General features: G+C 34.3%; 1 protein-coding gene across 1 annotated transcript; it reads right to left on the reverse strand.

Annotated features, from left to right (window-relative positions):
• Positions 1-13,843: 13,843 nt before the first annotated feature.
• On the reverse strand, positions 13,844-19,064 carry LOC108996461 (DEAD-box ATP-dependent RNA helicase 31-like). Its single transcript, XM_018972378.2, has 10 exons — positions 17,903-19,064; positions 17,151-17,257; positions 16,967-17,022; positions 16,157-16,381; positions 15,660-15,866; positions 15,492-15,578; positions 15,306-15,401; positions 14,868-15,083; positions 14,356-14,538; positions 13,844-14,193 (listed from the first exon to the last, which is right to left on the reverse strand). Exons 1-10 carry the CDS (start codon positions 19,009-19,011, stop codon positions 13,966-13,968), a joined length of 2,514 nt encoding a protein of 837 aa, XP_018827923.1. The 5' UTR covers positions 19,012-19,064; the 3' UTR covers positions 13,844-13,965.
• Positions 19,065-19,692: the final 628 nt, after the last annotated feature.

Raw genomic sequence — 19,692 nt, forward strand, 5'->3', positions numbered from 1 at the left:
TAGAAAGTGAAAATAATTCCCTAGACATGGCACATAAGTTATAGGCATGAATTTAATTTACACAAAGAAAACTCCAGCCCACGCTTGCAAATACTGGTACTTCCATTGATGTCGAAACTGGAAGTTTGAATAAAGTGTCGAGTCCTCATGTTGTTAGAGGCTAAGAGAGGACCTCATCAAATAGGAGACAACCTACAATAGAGAAGTTGCAGAATAGATCAAAAACCAGAAATAAACACCCTAGTGGCACGCGATAGAGGCAAAATGTGAGATGATTTGTTTATGATTTAATATAGGCAGAGTTTAATTTTTTTACTTATTTAATTTGTTTAAATATTCAAATCGCATGTTTGAAAGATGTATTCAACCCAACAGGTGTGATAGTGTTACCTAACACACAAAAAAGTGTTTTTTTGCAGGTATATATTACTCTTTTCTTTTGTTTTTATGCTAAAGAAATAATGAGATTTTTAGTTATAATTAATTTTCTAAACTACTTGTAGGTGGACTTCCAATATCATGGCCTCCTTGACTATTGATGATCATATTTGCATGATGATCGTTGTTTGTAATGAGATTTGTATAGGTTTGGCTTAATGAGATTTGCATGATCGTTAAGAGATGAGAAGACTGTGTAGACTGTTGTATTTGGACTACGTTCAGAAAATAGGTTCATGTATTTTGTAACTTCATTTGTATAACTCAATGGAATCATGAAGCGTTCAGTGTAATGTTGTAACTCAATATACTTTGCAACTTGTTCGAGTAAACCATTGCAAGAGAAAGACACTAGGAAACTCGTAAAAGTCTTGAAATATTATGATTTATATAGATGAGATAATTTTGATGACTTGAATGGTGTTTTATGCATTTTAATCATTTTATGAGTATGGATTGGTATAAATTTTGGTGGACAGGATGATGGATTCGTATATGAAAATGATTACAGGATTGGTACAAATTTTGGTTACAAACCAGATTGGTCATTATAATTTTCTAAATCCTAGTAGTGTATGCTGCCATCATTTTTCTCATGTTCAATTTGCCATCATTTATATTCTAAGAGTATTGAAAACATAACAATACAAATTGTTGATTAAAACATAACAACACTTAATAATATATTAAATAAATATTACATGTTAGAGTTTGGTACTGTAACACCCCCTTCCCTATGGCTAGGAGTGTAACGTGTTTCTCATAAAATATAGCCTGACAAGAAATCTCATATTTAATAATAAAAAAATATTTACTTCCTAAAAGAAATATTTAATAAAAACATGTCTTCAAATAATATTAAAAGAAACAAAAGAATAAAATTTGTCATAAAAAAATAATTTATTCTAAGAAGTATGGGGTTTAATCAACTGTTCCATATAATCCTAGTCTACCTGCTCATGTTCATCATCCTCACCTAGTGGTTAAAAACATGAAATAAAACTAAAATGCATCGAAGACTCTGTAAAAAACTCATTATAACGTAAACATAATAAATGTAGGATTTTTCATAAAACATTTCAGGTTGCGAATTTAAATTTATGATCATTCATACATAGGGTCATGTCATGCATGACTTATCTTAAATTATCTGACTTATCATATTTATCTTATAGGCCAACACGCTTAATCTTATGTGCAAGGTGCACCGGCCCCACGTCTACTGGTCACAAGGGGAGCCGCTAATAGTATTTTAGTATACTATAATAAGCAACGCTTAGGTTCGTGGCTGACACGTCCACCCATAAAACTGCCTTGGTACCATGCAACAGAAAAGCATTGTATTGATTGATTATTGAATGAAAAGTTTCATTTCAAAAAATAAAAAATAAAGAAAGCTTACGTAACTTGATCATAAAAAGCTTACATGTCTTTATGTAAGGTGAGATGCATAACATATATGATACGTACATAATTTTAAAATGTTGAATTAAAAGTTATGCCAAATTTAACATATTCATGGACTATGATAAATGATATGCTTGCATAAATTGTGACATATGTGGTAGGTAAAAGAGGTTATCAAGAATTAGCTTTAGTAATAATAATCTAATTATGTGATAATCCTAATTTATGATCAAACTACTTACCTTGTGTCGCTAATTCTAAAATCTTGCTACACAAATTGTTACCTATACGAAATGCCATATGTCACTAATTTTCTAGAAAAAATATATTATAATATTTTACTTAATTAAATAAATACTATGGAGAGAACTTTAATAATTATTCTATTATATACCAAATTAATAAATATTAAAATGATTTAAATAGTAATAACGTATCTTCACTTAAATTGTAACTTAGTAGGAAATTATATTTTACCTAAACTTAATCAATTAAATAGTGAAGCTCATTTCATAAATAGACTTGATCATATTTATAGCGCAAAAATATAAATTAAACTTTTATGATTTACTATAACAATTTGATTGTAAAAATTATACTTAGTAATATAATTAAAATCTCATAAATATTTCATGTCTTAGTGTAAGTAATAGACTCCAAATAATACAAGTAGACTATAAAATAAGCTTAAAGTGCATAATAACACGTTTAAATATTAATATCATGTATGTAACAATTTTTAGAAACTTGATCATGTTTTTCGAAACAAGTGCTGCAGAACAGTGAAATAAATGGAAATTTTGTGGTAGTCTGACGTATCCTTTATGTGTAATGGCTACGAGTAATTTTCTTAAAAAGGCAACAAGCTTGTGATTTGATTTAACACTGGAAGAAAAGTTGCATGTCTAACTTGCATTTAGGCTATACGTATAGGGCTACAAATGTAATTTGTTCGATAGCTCGCTCGATACTTGTTTTGTTAAATTTGAATCAAACTCGATTCGTGAACAAAAAAAAAAAAAAAAAAACTCATCCGGGAAAACAGATATCCGTTTTTTTAATAAATGACAGATACCCAATAAAACTCAATTCAACTCAGCTAAGGCTCGTTAGAACCTGCTCTTTTATGCCCGAGTCGACTCGTTAGTTCAACTCGATTAAAGCTCATTCATATATTGATATAAATATACATACACCTATATATATATATATTAGCTAATAATATAAGCATAGCAATTTTACAGTTAAAATATATAATATATAACCTAATTACTTATGCCTATATATTGAATATACTTCATAGTTATATTTTATAATTTTTACAATAATTAGTCGATAAGATTTAATAATTTCATATACTAGTATGTGGAAACTATATATGAAATAAATATATGCTATCATATTATGTGTATGTATTAATAATTTATCTAGGTATATAATATATTGTTAATATGGATAAATATCAACTAGTTAGATATTAATTATTTATAAAAAATTGAAAATCTTATAATTTAATAGATGTTCTACTTGTTAGTTGCACAAATTTAATATTAGACCTTTTATTTTTTATTTATCTAAGTTATTTTTTATTATATCTTCTTCAAAAATATAAAAAATAATAATCAACTTGAGTCGAGCTCGAGTTCGAGTTCGGCTCGACTTGACTCAAACTCTTTTTTGGACGAAATCGAAGTCGAATTGAAAATTTAGTTTATCGAGTTGAGTTGAAACAAAATAAAAATCTCAAACTCAACTTGAGCTCAAACTCAAATTTTTTGAGTCGAGCCGAATTTGGTAAGTTAAAGACCGGCTTGGCTCCGCTCGATAAAAGCATTTTAGTAATAGTTTACACTTATATGTGCTTTATGAAAAGCTAAGTACTATGGTCAAGGGCACAATGGTAACATCTTTTAAAAAGTTTGGCAGGATATAAAGAATCTCGTTTGTTTTCACAAAACTTCTCAACTCATCTTATCTCATCTAATTATTACAATTTTTTCAAATTTTCATACAAAATAAAATAAACAATTCAACTTTTTCAAATCCGAAAACAAAAATAATATTAAAAAAATATATTCCAACAATATTTTATTCAATTTTTAACTTTCATCTCAACTCATCTCATCTCATCTGTGAAAACAAACGAGGCTTTAAAGTACTTTCATAACAAGCAACCATTCATTTACTTAAGGGAGAGCGGTCGTGCAGCAGATAAGAGTTCGAGACTCACCAAGAGAGAAAAGACGCCGTGCAATAGAGTTGGGCTGAGGTGAACACGTCAGCAACTATTGGGGTTTAGTGGTGGTGAAAAACAGATAAAACCTCCTTGTTCCGTTAGATCAAGAGTAACGTGGAGTGAAGAAAGTGAGGGATTGATGTGGCTTACCGAGAATGGGCAAAGGACGTCAGATCACAGTGGTTGAGCCTAAAACACCGGTGACAACGGTTTCTGGTAGAACAAAGATTAAATTTTTGTCGTAGTTTGGTTTAGGAAAACAAATCGTGGAGGGAGAGGGCAGATATGTGACGATGGCTTACCGAGAATGGAAGAGACGCAAATTTGGGTGGCTGGATTGAGTTCAACGACGGTGGCAGCTTCGTGGAGGGAAGACGGCGGATTTCAGTTGGCCTGATTTGCAGTGGGGACCAAATGGTGGTTTTCCTCACATTGAATTTGGTTGGGTTGGTTATTCCCGAGGTGAGGTGGTTTATTGTGTTGTTGGGTGTTGGTTTTTTTTTTTAAATTTAATCTGGGGTGTAATGCGTGATTAACAATGGCTTGAACAGAGGAGAACTAAGGTGAGAAAGTTGTGTTTTGATTTCTTGGTTGTTGGCAATTGCATTTGATGTGTTTTGAGGAGTTGGTAGATGGAGGATATATAGATGGGAACTATCTTGGAGTGTTCAATTGAAAGTGTTTCACGAAATTTACAGGAGAATGACTCTGTATGTTCACCGAAAATTGAGGGATAACAATTGGGGTAGGGTGCAGTGAAGAGAGATTTATTTATAATAAATTTCGGTATAGTTAAAACAGACTTGGGGCTCAATTGGATACAAAAATTATCTCATCTAATCATTACAATTTTTTTAAATTTTCACACAAAATATAATAAATAATTTAACTTTTTCAAATCTAGAAATAATAATAATATTAGAAAATAATATTCTAACAATATTTTATTCAATTTATATAAAACTATATCATCTCATCTCACTAACCAAACGAGCCCTTAGGCACGTTTTTCACATAGGGAGGATTTGATAAGAGCACTCACAATGGATTATTCATCCTATCCTTTAAAATACATCACCAAAACTTACTTTTTCTATTTTACATACTGATTTTTACAATATACTATACATTAGCTTATCTATTTTTTTCTTCATGTCATTTAAATATTATACTTTTTAATCTTTTTTTATTTATTTCAAATTTTTTATTTAACTACTAATGATATCCTCATATCTTTTGATATTTACAATATCTCTCCATATACAATGTCATATAATTATGTTATATTTTAAATTAATCCAAATCTATAAGCTAAATCAAAATATAAATTAATTCAAAAAATAAAAAGAACAAATTATATAATAAAATTAATCCAAATTAGATGGATTTGATATTTATTTGATATTTTTGTATAACCTATAGCAATTCTAATATATATATATATATATATATATATATTTGATATTAAAATTAAAGTTGCATTGTTGAGGAGAGTAGCAGACAAGGAAGTATATTTCATATGAAAATTAACGTTAGAGGTGCAGTATCGTGTAGATCAGTACGTGGGAGACTGATTGATGAGGGAGAAATGATTAAAAAATAATTTACAATTGTGAACAGTTACCGCTAGATGTAGCAGTAACACTGTAGTCAACTGTAAATTATAGATAAAATAGATAATCCATTGGATGCAACTTTTAGACCATTTTCTTTAAATTATACAGAAATTGAGGTTTTACATGATCAGTTGGGAGTGCTCTAATTCACTAGAAATTTATTGTTTACATTCGAAAAAATTAATACAGATTTTGGATTAAATATTTATAATAAAACAAATACTCAATATTATAAAAATAAATAATAAAATGATTAAATTTATTTATATATCCCCAAATTAGGATCGGTATGTTAAAGGTACACAGTTCCTAGAGAAGATTAACAAATGTTATACACCTATTACAACCTTAACAAAGTTACACAGTTTGATACACATTTACTTAATCTGCAGTTATTCTTGATCTTATCCAACAACATGAGATTAAAATTGAAAGTATCCAATGCACGCAGAGTAGCATGCGTGTATGGCTAATATCTTCCATTTGACCTTGAAGCTCTTCTTGATCATTAAGAAATCCCAACACTCTATTTTGGATGTTATCCTCCAGTTTTTAGATCTTTTTTTTTGCACGTTGGAGTTTTTTCTTTCTCTTTTAGACTTTTTGCTCTCTTTTGAAGGTAAAATTCTCTTTCCTTAAAAATTTCTTTTTCATTTTCTTCTTCAATATATGTCCATAAAAACTAGTTGCAGCATGCCCTTCCCTGTAACAAACAGCTTGTAAATCATTGTGAAAAATTACGATTACTTCAACAATGTAGGAAAGTAAAAGTACACCAACAAGAGTAATTTGTATTGACCTCCTTATCGTATTTTGGACAAGAAATAAAAGGTCATTTTGGATTTCTTACGATGTTCAAGAATTTGAGACGTACCATCAACTCGCATAAATACTTTGGAGTATGATTCGAATAAAGATCAACCAAACAAGATGAAAAATGTGATAAAGACATTGCATATCAACAACACGAACAACCTTGAAACAAGTAAAGAGACTGCTGCAACATAACAAAGAATTCATGGATTATATAATATAAAAAAAAATATTGAAGCTTTTGAAATAGACTGGTTGTTGTAACATAACAAAAGTATATTTGCTTCATGAGTAAGCAAAGGGCAGTGCAGTAATAGAGGGCTTTAAAACCTTGATTGCTGCAAAACTGGTATTGGACATGTGTCTCAACATACTTTGAATGTCAATGAAAATACAAAGTTTTAATTCAATTACAACAACATAAATTAAAAAACAAATTCTTTCAACAAAAAGTCCATATTTGAATATGTCAGTCATGACCATTACGCTATGAGAATTTCAACTAATGATTTTAGCTACATAAATGATCTTTTGGAAAGTTTGTGGATAATTTAGTATTTTTCCAAAAACCTTTATCCCCTTATTAATCCCAGATGATTGTAGCCAGAGTATTAGCATAGGTTTTGAGTGCTCCAATGATTGCATGAGAGCTTCTTATTTGCCTTTGGAATCATGATGACAACGACCACAAAAGTTTGGCATTCAAGGAGCACTTAGCTAGGATCCAATGCCTGCTTTGGTTAATGAATCACAGAAGTATCCTGTTGAGGCTGTCATCGGTTTTAAAATGATAAAATGCCATAATTGATCAGGAGTCTGCATGCAAACTGAACCATATATTGACTTCCCCAAAATTTAGATGTACAATGGCAAACCTAATAAAGAAATACATCGCTCCAAGTTCTGGGGTAAACTATTCAAAAGAACAGAAGATCATGCTAGTCAATGTACAACTTTCAGATGTACCAAAAGGAATCTTCAATACCATAAAAAGCCTTCGTTTGTTCAATCACACTTGATATTACATTTTTCCATTTCACTTGGGCATTTAGAGGATGTAGCAAAATTGATTGTTTTCTCAAGTTTCATTTTCTGATATAGACTCTCCAAGCTATAGTCCAAATATCCTCGTATGTTTTAATCATAGGATACTTGCAAAGAAGTAAATTCAACTCAAACTCATATTTCAACCTAACAAAGATGCAAAACCTCATTTGTATAAGGAGGAGTAAGTCCTACTCTATTATTTCAATGAAGTGCAGTGGCTTCCAAAAATTCCTTTATTTTTTTCCTACCAAATTGTTAATTGATTTTTTCTTCAAATTTGGGTTTTGGTTTATTTAAGTAGAACTTGATTTTCTATCAAACTTATAGTAGAAAATAAAAATCCACCATCCAATCCAAGTGAGCCTAAAAGCAAACATTTGGTGGGCAAAAACAAAAACAAAAACCTATCATCCAATCCACGTCCTTTCGCTCCCCCACTCCCATTTTCCAAGCAACCAACCAGAAACTCAATGAGAATAGAAGTAACAAAAATTAAGAAGGAACATAGTTTGTAGATAGAATATCGAACAAAGAAAGAAAAAAGGACACCAAAGTCGTTACCTTGCTAAGGAAGGGGATGGCGGTCTCTAGCTGACGAAGGGTATGACTGTTAGGGCTAAGGAAGGGGATGGACTTTAGGGCTCAGATAGGAATCAGTCTTTTTTCATGTGAGGCTTCAATGAAGTCTTTCTCACTAAATGAAACGATGTATTTTTTCACTGAATGAAACTTCACGTAGGGCGTGTATGATGTGTTGGTTTTTTTTTTTTTTTTTTATCTGGAGTGTAATGCGTGATTAACAAGAATATGAATAGAGGAGAACTAAGGTGAGAAAGTTGTGTTCTAATTTCTTGGTTGTTGGCAGTGGTGTCTAATGTGTTTTTAAGAGTTGGTAGAGGGAGAATATATAGATGGGAACCATCTTGGAGTGTTCAATTAAAAGTGTTTCAGGGAATTTGCAGGAGAATGACTCGGTGTGATCACCGAAAATTGAGGGATAGCAAAGGGGGTGGGGTGAAGTGAAGAGAGATTTATTTGTAATAAATTTCGATATACTTAAAACTGACTTGGGGCTCGATTGGATACATAAATCATCTTATCTCATCATTACAATTTTATTAAATTTTCACACAAAATATAATAAACAATTCAACATTTTCAAATCTCAAAACAATAAAATATTAAAAACTAATATTCTAACAATATTTTATTCAATTCATATAAAACTATTTCATCTCATCTCACTATCCAAACGAGCCCTTAGACACATTTTTCACGTAGAGAGGATTTGGTAATTCACTAGAAACTTTCTGTTTACATCCGATAAAATTAATACATATTTTGGATTAAATATTTATAATAAAATTCAATAAATAAATACTCAATATTATAAAAATAAATAATAAAATGATTAAATTTATTTATATATCCCCAAATTAAGGTCGGTATGTTAAAGGTATACAGTTCCTAGGTTTGAAGATTAACAAAGGTTATAAACCTATTATAACCTTAACAAAGTTACACAGTTTGATACACGTTTACTTAATCTACAATTGTACTTGATCTTATCCAACAACATGAAATAAGAATTGCAAGTCTCCAATACACGCAAAGTAGCATGCGTGTATGGCTAATATCTTTCATTTGACCTTGACGCTCTTTCCGATCATTAAGAAATCCCAACACTCTATTTTGGATGTCATCCTCTCTTGTTTAGATCTTTTTTCTTGCATGTTGAAATTTTTCTTTTCTCTTTTAGACTTCTCCCTCTCTTTTGGAGGTGAAATTCTCTTCCCTTAAAAATTTTTCTTTCATTTTCTTCTTCAATCTATGTCCGTAAAACCTAGTTGCTGCATGTCATTTTCTATAGCAAACAGCTTGTAAAATTATTGTGAAAAATTACGATTACTTCAACAATGTAGGAAAGTAAAAGCACACCAACAACAATAATTTGTATTGACCTCCTTATTGTACTTTGGACAAGAAAAAAAAAAGGTCGTTTTGGATTTTTTGAGATGTTTGAGAATTTGAGACGTACCATTAACTCACATAAATACTTTGGAGCATGATTCAAATAAAGATCAACAAACAAGATAAAGAATATGATGAAGACATTGCTTATCAGCAACACGAACAACCTTGAAACAAGTAGATAGACTGTTACAACATAACAAAGAATTCATGGATTTAATAATAAATGAAAAAAAAAATATTGAAGCTTTTGAAGTAGATAGGTTGCTGCAACATAACAAAAATATATGTACTTCATGAGTAAGCAGGGGCAATGCAGTAATAGAGGGCTTTAAAACCTTGATTGCTGCAAACCTGCCATTGGACATGTGTCTCAATATACTTTGAATGTTAATAAAAATTCAGAGTTTTAATTGAATTACAACAACATATATTAAAAAACAAATTATTTCAACAAAAAGTCCATATTCGAATATGTCCTTCATGACCATTACACCAAGATAATTTCAACTAATGATTTTAGTTACATAAATTATCTTTTGGAAAGCTTGTAGATAATTCGGTTTTTTTCAAAAACCTCTAGCCCCTTATTAATCCCAGATGATTGTAGCCAGAGTTTTAGTGTAGGTGTTGAGTGCTCCAATGATCGCATGAGAGCTTCTTATTTGCAGGTAAATTTATATATAAGTTACTTGAAACTTGAAATATTGTTTCTATTAGTGTATTATCTATTTAAATTTTAACTTTATTTTTTAATATTTTTTTAGATGATTGTTCAACTTCATCAACAACCGAGCCTTGAATATCCAACCCAATTACATAAAAACACTTCTTCGAAGGGCTCAAACAACAAGGTAATTGGCTCAACTTTACCGTTCAATTTACTTTCTTTTGTATTTTTTGAAATTTTATGGTTTATACCATTATTCACTTAACCATTATTCACTTAATTTCTCTTTTCAGGATTTTGAGTTTTTTGAGTTGAATGAAGTTCTACAATACTACCCTTAGGGTTACCAAGAAGTTCTACACTTATATATCAAACTCCAACTTCTTCACAATTCTTGTCATTCTTATAAATAGAGCGTTTCTATTTGTAGCTTGCAAAAAGACCACGAACCTCAATAAACATGTACGAAACTACTTTGAGAAATTTCTAACGAGTTGTTCAACTTCATTCAAGATTTGCGGTCATGAGTATGTGACAATCTCTTTTCCTGCCCTGATTTAGCCCCTGATTGATTACATTTTGGAGTGAACTTCTGCTCTGATGACCAATTTTAACTTATTGTTGCTTCAGTTAGTTGTTTATGATCTTGCAATTGCATTATTATTTGCAAATATGTAGCTTTGGAGGATTTTGAGAATGGAATTAAGAGCTACTAGAGTGCACTTCTGGTTGATGCAAGGCCAATTGGTTGTTGTTCTTGCAACTCAAATGGGCATGTTGAATGTAAATGGTGTGTAACTTGCTCCAAATGGAACACTTTTTGAGCATTTACACGGTGAGTACCTTGCTTTCATTATTGGTATTCTTATGGACAGAACATAGATACATGATGAATTATCAAAAGTAATGGCGAACTACTTTTCCTTTAGTTGTTCACCATAAGTTTGAGTTGCAACATAAGTGGGCAATGGTAGATTATATGCATCTTTGAAATTAGTGTGTATAAAGTTGATTTGCTCAGTTATTTGGAGGTACTTTTGTCTTTCAGCTACTTAAAAAAAAATAAATAAATAAATAAAAGAAAGAAAGAAATTAAAGGAAGAGGGCGGAGCCTCTTATGTATATTAGGAAACCCTCACTTTAGGCAGAGGAAAACTGTGGTTACAAAGATCAAACCATAAGGAGCAACCAAGGAAAAGAACAAACTATAAATAAGAAAAAACAAGACCAAAAAAAACACCAAGGTATTAACAAGACCGCAACATAGGAAGACCCCATTTGTTCATGCGAAAATGACCATAAACCTCTTTGTCCATGCCAACTAAAGAGTGAAATAAATCTTGATTGCTTGTAGCTCCCAGTTTTGAAAGCTCATCTACCACCATGTTTCCTTGTCTAGAAATAAAGCAAAAAGTTAGGTTGAAGTGTTGTAAAAAAGATTGAATGTCCTCCAAAGAATCCCATAGGTACCAAAGAGTGCAGGTAGAACTCTCCAACCAACCCAAAATTACTCTTGAATCACTTTCGAGGTCTAGGTTGAAAAAACCAAATCTCTTACACAGGCATAAACCATCTCGGACCACCTGCAACTCTGCTCGTGTATTAGTATACCTAGAAAGTGAGAAAAAGCAAATACAAGGTCACCTGTATGGTTCCTCAAGATGCCTCCTCCGCTGCTTGCTCCTGGATTACTGAGACTACTCCTATATATGTTTAGCTTCCATCTGTTTGTGACTAGCACCCTCCATAAAACCCAATTGGAGCCATGACTTTGCACACGTTTAATGGGAATGTTCAAGCTATTAAGAATAACCTTGTCTCCCTCATAAAGCTTCTTAATACGCTGCAACCTGCTTGCAATTTCTTTCAACCAGAAATTAATTTGAAAAATGCAGCTTTCATAAGAAGCTTCCGCTCCCTCCATATGGGTTTTACAACCACAGGGCCCAAATGATAATAGAAGGCAGAATGTAACATCTTTCAGCTGCTTGCATTGTTGTTTAAGATGTGTAATTTTCATGGGTCCTGTAGTAAAAGAGGCTGAACACTTGGACAAGGGAATGGCTTACTGTCTCGAGCATATGCACCAGCTGAACTAGGGGTGTACATGAACCAAGTGAAATGACCGAAAACAGATCAGACCGGCAGCCGGAGCACAGAACAGGCCGAAACCAGCAGGGAACCAGTCGGCCACCGGTGGAAAATAAGTAGAACCGATGTCAGCCAGTTCGGTCTTGGTATGACCCAGTAAAAAACCGTTGAACCTGCCGACCGGTTCTACCATTTTTTTTTTTTCATTTTATACCTATATAAAAACGACATTGTTTCACTTAAATGAGTGAAACGACGTCATTTTGGGCCCCCTCAATTGAAAAAGAATAGTAAACGGCGTCGTTTCTGGTTTAGGTTAAATGAATCGCATCCCAATCCCCCCCTTTCTTCTTCTTCACTTGTGCATTCTGTCGTAACGGCGTTTCTCCCTCTCCTCTCAGACTCTCCTCTCCCTCTCCTCTCATACTCTCCTCTCCCTCTCAGCCTCTCAGAAATCCATCGCCGACGATCCCCACGCCCAGTGGCCAACGCCTCTCGATTCTCAAACTCTCTCGCTCCTCTCTCAGACTCCCAGTTCTCCTCAACCCCCCGTGGCGTCTTCTCTCTCTCTCTCACCGTGACGTCATCGCACGTAGAGCCACCTCCATCGCCACCGAAGACACTGGTGAACTGACCAGATTTACACCAAGACCGACGTCGATGAATTTCTCCTCCTTCACCGGCTAGTTTCGGTCGAGATTTACACAATTTTTCTTTATCGGTGCAGTTTCGGTTTTGGACCAAAACTGCACCAATGCCTTTAGTTTTTACCCCTAAGCTGAACCACCCACCTATAGCCCACAACAACTTGACTCGTCAGCTATCAATCTCATTGAGGATTATTCAGCCAAGATCTCAAAGTTCACTTTCTGGATTAACTTGGGGAGGTGTTGCCTTCCTTGATGGAGACAAGGAAATTTAGTATCTTTGTTTTACTTTTGATTAAAGCAGTGTATTGTGTTGTGTAATGTAATGCATAAATACCAAACAATGTGATTCGTAGTAGATTGCATGGGGTGCTTTATGCATTTTATATGATGAATATTAGGATTTTCAAAATTATTTTTTTCTTGAAAAAAATCTAATACATAGACTTTTATAAAAAAACAAAACAAAACAAAAGAGGAAAAAAAAAAAAAAAGAATCTGGGTACATATACATTTACAATTATTATTAATGTGATAAAATATGAATAGTGCTATATATATTTACAATTTTATTTATATTTTTACTTACAAGACTTATTTTGTTAATTTTATTTTGAATTTCAAATTTCATAATTTTATCGTTTTCCAAAAAGTATATTTATAAAACATTTCTAGATAGCAAGATGCAACAACTGGGAGAAAAGAGGCCTTGATAATTCTTTTTCTATCATATATATCCTATTCGTGGAATATGAGTATATAATGTCTTCAATTTAATTTTTGTAAGTTGTTTCTTTGATGTCTTCGTAAGTTGCTTCTTATTGTTTTGCGTTAATGTTAATGGACGGAAAGGTTAACGATGGGACCTATTGTTTTGCGTTAGTACCCTTTTAGCAAAGCCATAATGAACGAACATAAATGCACCAAATTTTAAAAAGCAAAGGAACTTCAAAGAATATATTCAACATAAACTATTTTTCCACGATAATTTGGGTAAATGACTAAAAAGAAACCGCCTTAGCTTTTCGTCTACTTGGACCGCAAACCTGGAATATTTCTTAGTCCCATCTTGCCAAGAACAAGCTTGGGAATGGCAGGAGGGTTGTCAAGCCCCATGCTTCGGCTGAATTCATTAGCAAGCTCAACAAGCATATGCTTGTCCCGGCTGATTTTTTTATTGGAGTTGTAATAACCAAGCCAGGCCTGGTATGCTGCTTCTTTGTTCTTCATCTCCACCTGGGATAGACCTCGTTCAACCTGTTTAATATTTGTTTGCCAATGCATTAGAAAATGTTTGTGGGAATGTGTCTACACATTTGACTAAATTACTATTGTATGCTCTGAGGAATATAAAGTGTAAGAAAAACCCTAAGCAAAAAATTAGACGGGTGAGAAAGATCAAGATCTTTCTAAGTTCACCTTTTTCTTAGTGTCTGGATCAACTGTAGGCACCGGAGCCTTCGTTATCGGCAAATCCTTCACAGTAGACAAAAAGAATTCCTCCCAGGGGGTTAGTAACAATATACCTTGCCCTTCTTTACCTTTACGCCCTGTTCTACCAAGTCGATGTATATACTGCTCTCTATCTGCTGGCAAGCCCACCTGTTATAGCAGCAACCGGAGAAAATGCGTAAAATTAATACTAGCTTAACAGAAATATGTACCATATATTTGAAAGGCTTGAATACTGGAGAAACAATAGATGAAGCTTTTTAAGAAAGTCGTTTCGCCAAGCAAATTACAGCAAGGATTCAGACAATCCAAAGACCCAGATAAAAAGGGTTCTTAAAAGGGTGTCTAATCATGGCTTTTCTATGAACCACCAGGCATAGAATGCTTCTAACAAAGAGGATACTCTAAAAATTTCCACTAAAATGAATTGCAAAGGCCGTTGATTAAGTCCTCATGAACAGAAACTAACATTCCACTACCTGTATGACAAGGGTGACATCTGGATAATCTACTCCACGAGCAGATACATCAGAAGTCACAAGGATAAGCCCCTTTGACTTTCTGAATTCATCAGATATCCTGGTTCTGTAACTCTGTGGCTTTCTAGAATGGATCTCTCTGACATTCAAGTTCAGCTCCCCAAGAAGGTCAGCAACCAATCGTGTGACCATGGCAGTTGTGCAGAATACAAGAACCTGCACAAAAAGATTCACATCACATTTTCAGAGAAAACCTGAAAAAGAAATGACAAATAGAAACTGTTGCTATCAGTGACAGTTCACGAAAACCATGACAGCGTGACACCTGAATCATGATCTCCTATTTGAATCAACACTTGTTGCAACCTCCAAATATGTCCAATAATGTGTAGTTGTGAACCCATTGAAAAACATCTTCACAATAACTCTACTACATACCTTATAGTCAACATCATCGGCAATATGTTCTTTTAAAAGAACATACAGTAGGGAAAAATGCTTGTCCAATGGAGCAACTAAATGCATCTGCCTGACCTGAAATGACCCAGCATTTAAAGAATTAAGCTATCAACATATCATAAAATTCAAAGAACTAAATAAGAAGAGTCTCACATAAAGGCCTACCTGAGAATGTGTCTCCTCACTGCCCTCTTGAACTGTATTGATAAATTCATGATCTCTTTTCAAAGCAATGTGACTGATTTGACGAACCTTCATTAAAAAAAATAAAGAAACTTAGAACTGTTTAAATGTTTATGTAATATATATGCAAAAACAAATAGTGATAGAAACCTCTTCTGGTACAGTGGCAGAAAACAATAGAGTCTGTCGTTGTTTTGGAACAGCAGCAATAATCTTCTCAATGTCTTTGCGAAAACCCATGTCTAGTAAATGATCAGCTTCATCCAGTACGAGGACTTTCACACCCATCAGCCTTGTTGCAAAACCTGCGGTATTCTCAATATGATCTCTGAGCCTTCCAGGTGTAGCAACAAGAATCTGTAAGTTATGAATGTATGAAATATATAATAATATCCAATTATGTATTTTGAAACCATCATAACAAGTTGCGCTATTTGGCTTTGTAATAATGTATATCTATAGAACAAACTCAGTGAGGACCCAGATCTAATTAGCTGGTAGCCTGGGATTCCTCAAGCAAAAATAATGGCATGAGTAGAAGGAAGCTAGACAAGAATTTAGATCATTAGGATTAAAACTTGTCCAATTGAATATCTTATGAGTGCAACAAACAGCAGAATCCTTGGGCAAATAACAAAGACATTCACCTGGCAAGGGTTTGCTTGCATTCGTTTCTGTTCTAGACCAAGTCTTGTACCTCCTATTACAACTTGAACGCCAATAGAAGGATGATACTTCAACAAAGTGTTAGCTTCTGCAGCAGCTTGGCATGCAAGCTCTCGAGTTGGGCATATTACAAGCACAATGATTGGTGGACGCTTTTGATCTCGACCAATAGGCAGTGAGTTTACAACAACTTCAATAGATGGAAGCTGAAATAATCAACAATGAGTAGTGCTTAGACTCCATCCAATCAATAGATCTAGATGCAATAAAACAAAGAAAGCCCTTGTTCAGAGAATTTCTTCTTTTTAGAGATTCTAAGTCATTTTCTGCAGCCTATCAAAGTGCAAAACTTGTGTCTAGAATGTCTACTTTTACTTGGTCAGACTTTTGTTCTCAAATCAAAATAGAAACATATTCCACAGAGTTGAGATAACAAGAATATTAAAGGTTTCATCTCAAATATATTTTTTCCAATTTTCAAGAAAGGTATCACTTTATTCTTTATTGGGAAAAATATTGTCCTTAAGAAAGAAGAGTTTTATCAATATCATCGAGATCAAAACATTAGAAAAGATTTAATAAAAAAATATTTGATTACTAATAAAAAAAAAAAAATTACCGGTACTTATCAAAAAAATATCAGGAGAAGAAAGTTCTTTTCTTTTAGACAGGAGTTTGTATTAATATAGATTTAATATTTTGTCTTTTTCCCTAGGGTATAGAACAAGATGGGAGCTCTGTCTGGGTTAAAAGGTAAACATGCACAAAACATGCGCAAATAAGGATCTCACCAGAAATGCTACAGTTTTTCCCGTGCCTGTTCTAGCCTTGGCCATAACATCCTTTCCTGAAAAACACATCTGTTTAGAATTCACACCATCAAATGGAAATACAAGACACTTGGATCAAAAGAACCAAAACTGAGCTCACAACAGAGAGAATGGTAGCCATAATGCAGAACTGTAAAAAACAAACCTTTCAGTATGACTGGGAGAGTTGCTTCTTGTACCACAGTCATTTTCTCATATCCAGCATCATTGATTCCCTTTAAGGACAAAGGAGATACTGTACACTGATCGAATCTGCATGCATTCACAAAAGTAAAATAAGAAAAAGATGTAAGAAATAGAAAGGGAGCAAACTGAGCCTTGGGGAATGGAGCTAAAGATTATTGGCCAGCAGTAGGAATAATCTTATGTCACAGACTTATAAATACAAGATTTTTGGCCAGTAGCTTTTCAAAATCGTCCCACCCAAATACATTCTTTCTTCTAAAATCCACAGTTGACTCCTTGATTGCACAACCACCTCGGGCTCAAAAATACTTGGTAAAAAAAAAAAAAAGTGGTCCTTGTTGTTGTGATCTACAGCAACAGGGGAATGTGGTACACGAACAGGTTCGCTATAAAAGTTAAGTTGAAGAGGCTCACTATAAAAACTAAGTCTCTTTCTTCAATTCAGTTTGCAGAGCAACCTATTCCAACCATAAAACAGCATGAACATAACATTATTAATCGACTTCTAATTCCAACCTATTCCTACCACGGATAGTTGTATAGCCTTGAATACACAACTTGGACTACCTTCCCTTGGTACAACAGAGACAGACATTTCCAAAATATTGATTCGAGGATACAACCATAAAATAAACAGTACCGACTAAATGGCCAAGTACAAATAAGTTCAATTAAACAGAAATCATAATAGTAATGCCTTTTTGGACATACCTAGTTTCACTTAAATAAGAGTCGGACTTTCCAGGTGAAACCCTTGGTGTAACCTTGTCGCTAACTTCCTTATCTAAGCCAAACAAAGCATTCGCGCTCTTCTTCAATAATGGATGATCATCATTATCTTCACCATCACTGTCTTCCTCGCTAAGCAAATCCCCTATACCAGCCATTAACTTCTCTCCATCCTCATCTTCAACAACATCATTATCACCCTCATCATCCATCCACTGCGGTTGCTTCCTTGAATCCTTCCTGCCTTCTCTTAAGCCGTCATTACCTCCTCTACTTCTTGCATCCCCCGAATCCGTATCTCTCCCGCCTCTCTTTCCCCTCAATGAATTCCCATTCCCTCCTCGAGGTCCGTCGTTCCTTCTCCGTGAAAGACCTTCCTCATTGTTAAACCGCCCAATCGTTGGTGAACTTCTCGAAAACGAATCATTTCTTGAAAAAGAATCATTTCTCGAAAAAGAATCATTTCTTGAAGATGTACCATTTCTGGAAGATGAACCATTTCTCGAAAAAGAATCATTTCTGGAAGATGAACCATTTCTGGAAAATGAATCATTTCTGGAAAATGAATCATTTCGGGTCCGAGTTCTGTTCCGAGTTGGCACACCAATCCCGCCCGAGTCGCTCTCCCTCCTTCGTTTCATTGGAAACGGCTCCCCACCCTTTTCTCTATCTCTAACCCTAATTCTACTCCGAGTCTTATCTGCGTCCGAGGCTTCGTCCTCGCTAGTGAGTTTCCCACGGAACTTGTCGGTCCTCAACTCGCTGACCCAGTCACTGAGTTCCGCCTCGTCCTCAATCAAGCTCTTGGGAGTTCGAGCCTCCCCTCTCTCACGACCCGCCCTGAACTCGGATCCGGACGCTACCCTGGCTCGGAACTGCCGTGTCGAGAATCTCCGTAATACACCAAGTTGTTCATTGTGTGTACTACGAGACCCCAACGCCGAGTACCTCAGCCTCAACGGGAAGATCCGAGAGAAAACGGGCACGGCCTGAAACGACTGAGGAGAAGTCCCGAGTTTCATGAGAGGGAAACGGGTGAGCGGAAGAGACGGGTTGAGGAGACGAAACTGCGGGAGGAGCTTAATGGGCATAGTAGAACCTGGGGCTGGATTATCCACTCGGACAATGGAAGGAGAAGTAAAAGGGTTAGGGTTTTAAAAGGGTTTTTGAAGTATAAAAGGGGGGTAGAGAAACGACCACAAAGATCCGTCGTTTATTAGGAGCGTCGTTGGTGCTGTCGTTTTCCGTACGAAGCACTAGAGCAGAAGAAGCTCAGCAGTTCTGGGAACCGAGAAATGATACTTGCAATCATGAGTGCGTAGGTGTCGTACAGTCATTTTAAAAAAAGTAAATAAATATTAGACCTATATAAAAAGAAATTAATTTTTTAATAGTATATATCATTTTTTTTTTAAAATGACTGCACGACACTTGCACACTCCATAACTATACGTTGCATTATTTCTGGGAACAACACACCTTCGCACGCTGTAATGTGATGTCAAAAAAAGTTACGTATTTTGAAGAGAAATCTTTACAACCAGTCGGGTTTATGTTACTCAAATAACGACTCTTCAATAATGCAGTGACACCTAAACTTTCTACCACAACAATCTTGTGGAGGCACTGTATTAGATTGGAATAAAATTTGTCATTCCGCTGCTCCCTCTGGTTTTCCCTTTCGCCCCCCTTTGGTTTGCCCTTCCCCTCTCGCACGGAACACATCCCAACGGAGTCATAATAGAACCCCCCCCCCCCTCTTGCATCGCTAC

Source organism: Juglans regia, chromosome 7 (genome assembly GCF_001411555.2).
Source record: "Juglans regia cultivar Chandler chromosome 7, Walnut 2.0, whole genome shotgun sequence".
NCBI classification, from domain to species: Eukaryota; Viridiplantae; Streptophyta; class Magnoliopsida; order Fagales; family Juglandaceae; genus Juglans; species Juglans regia.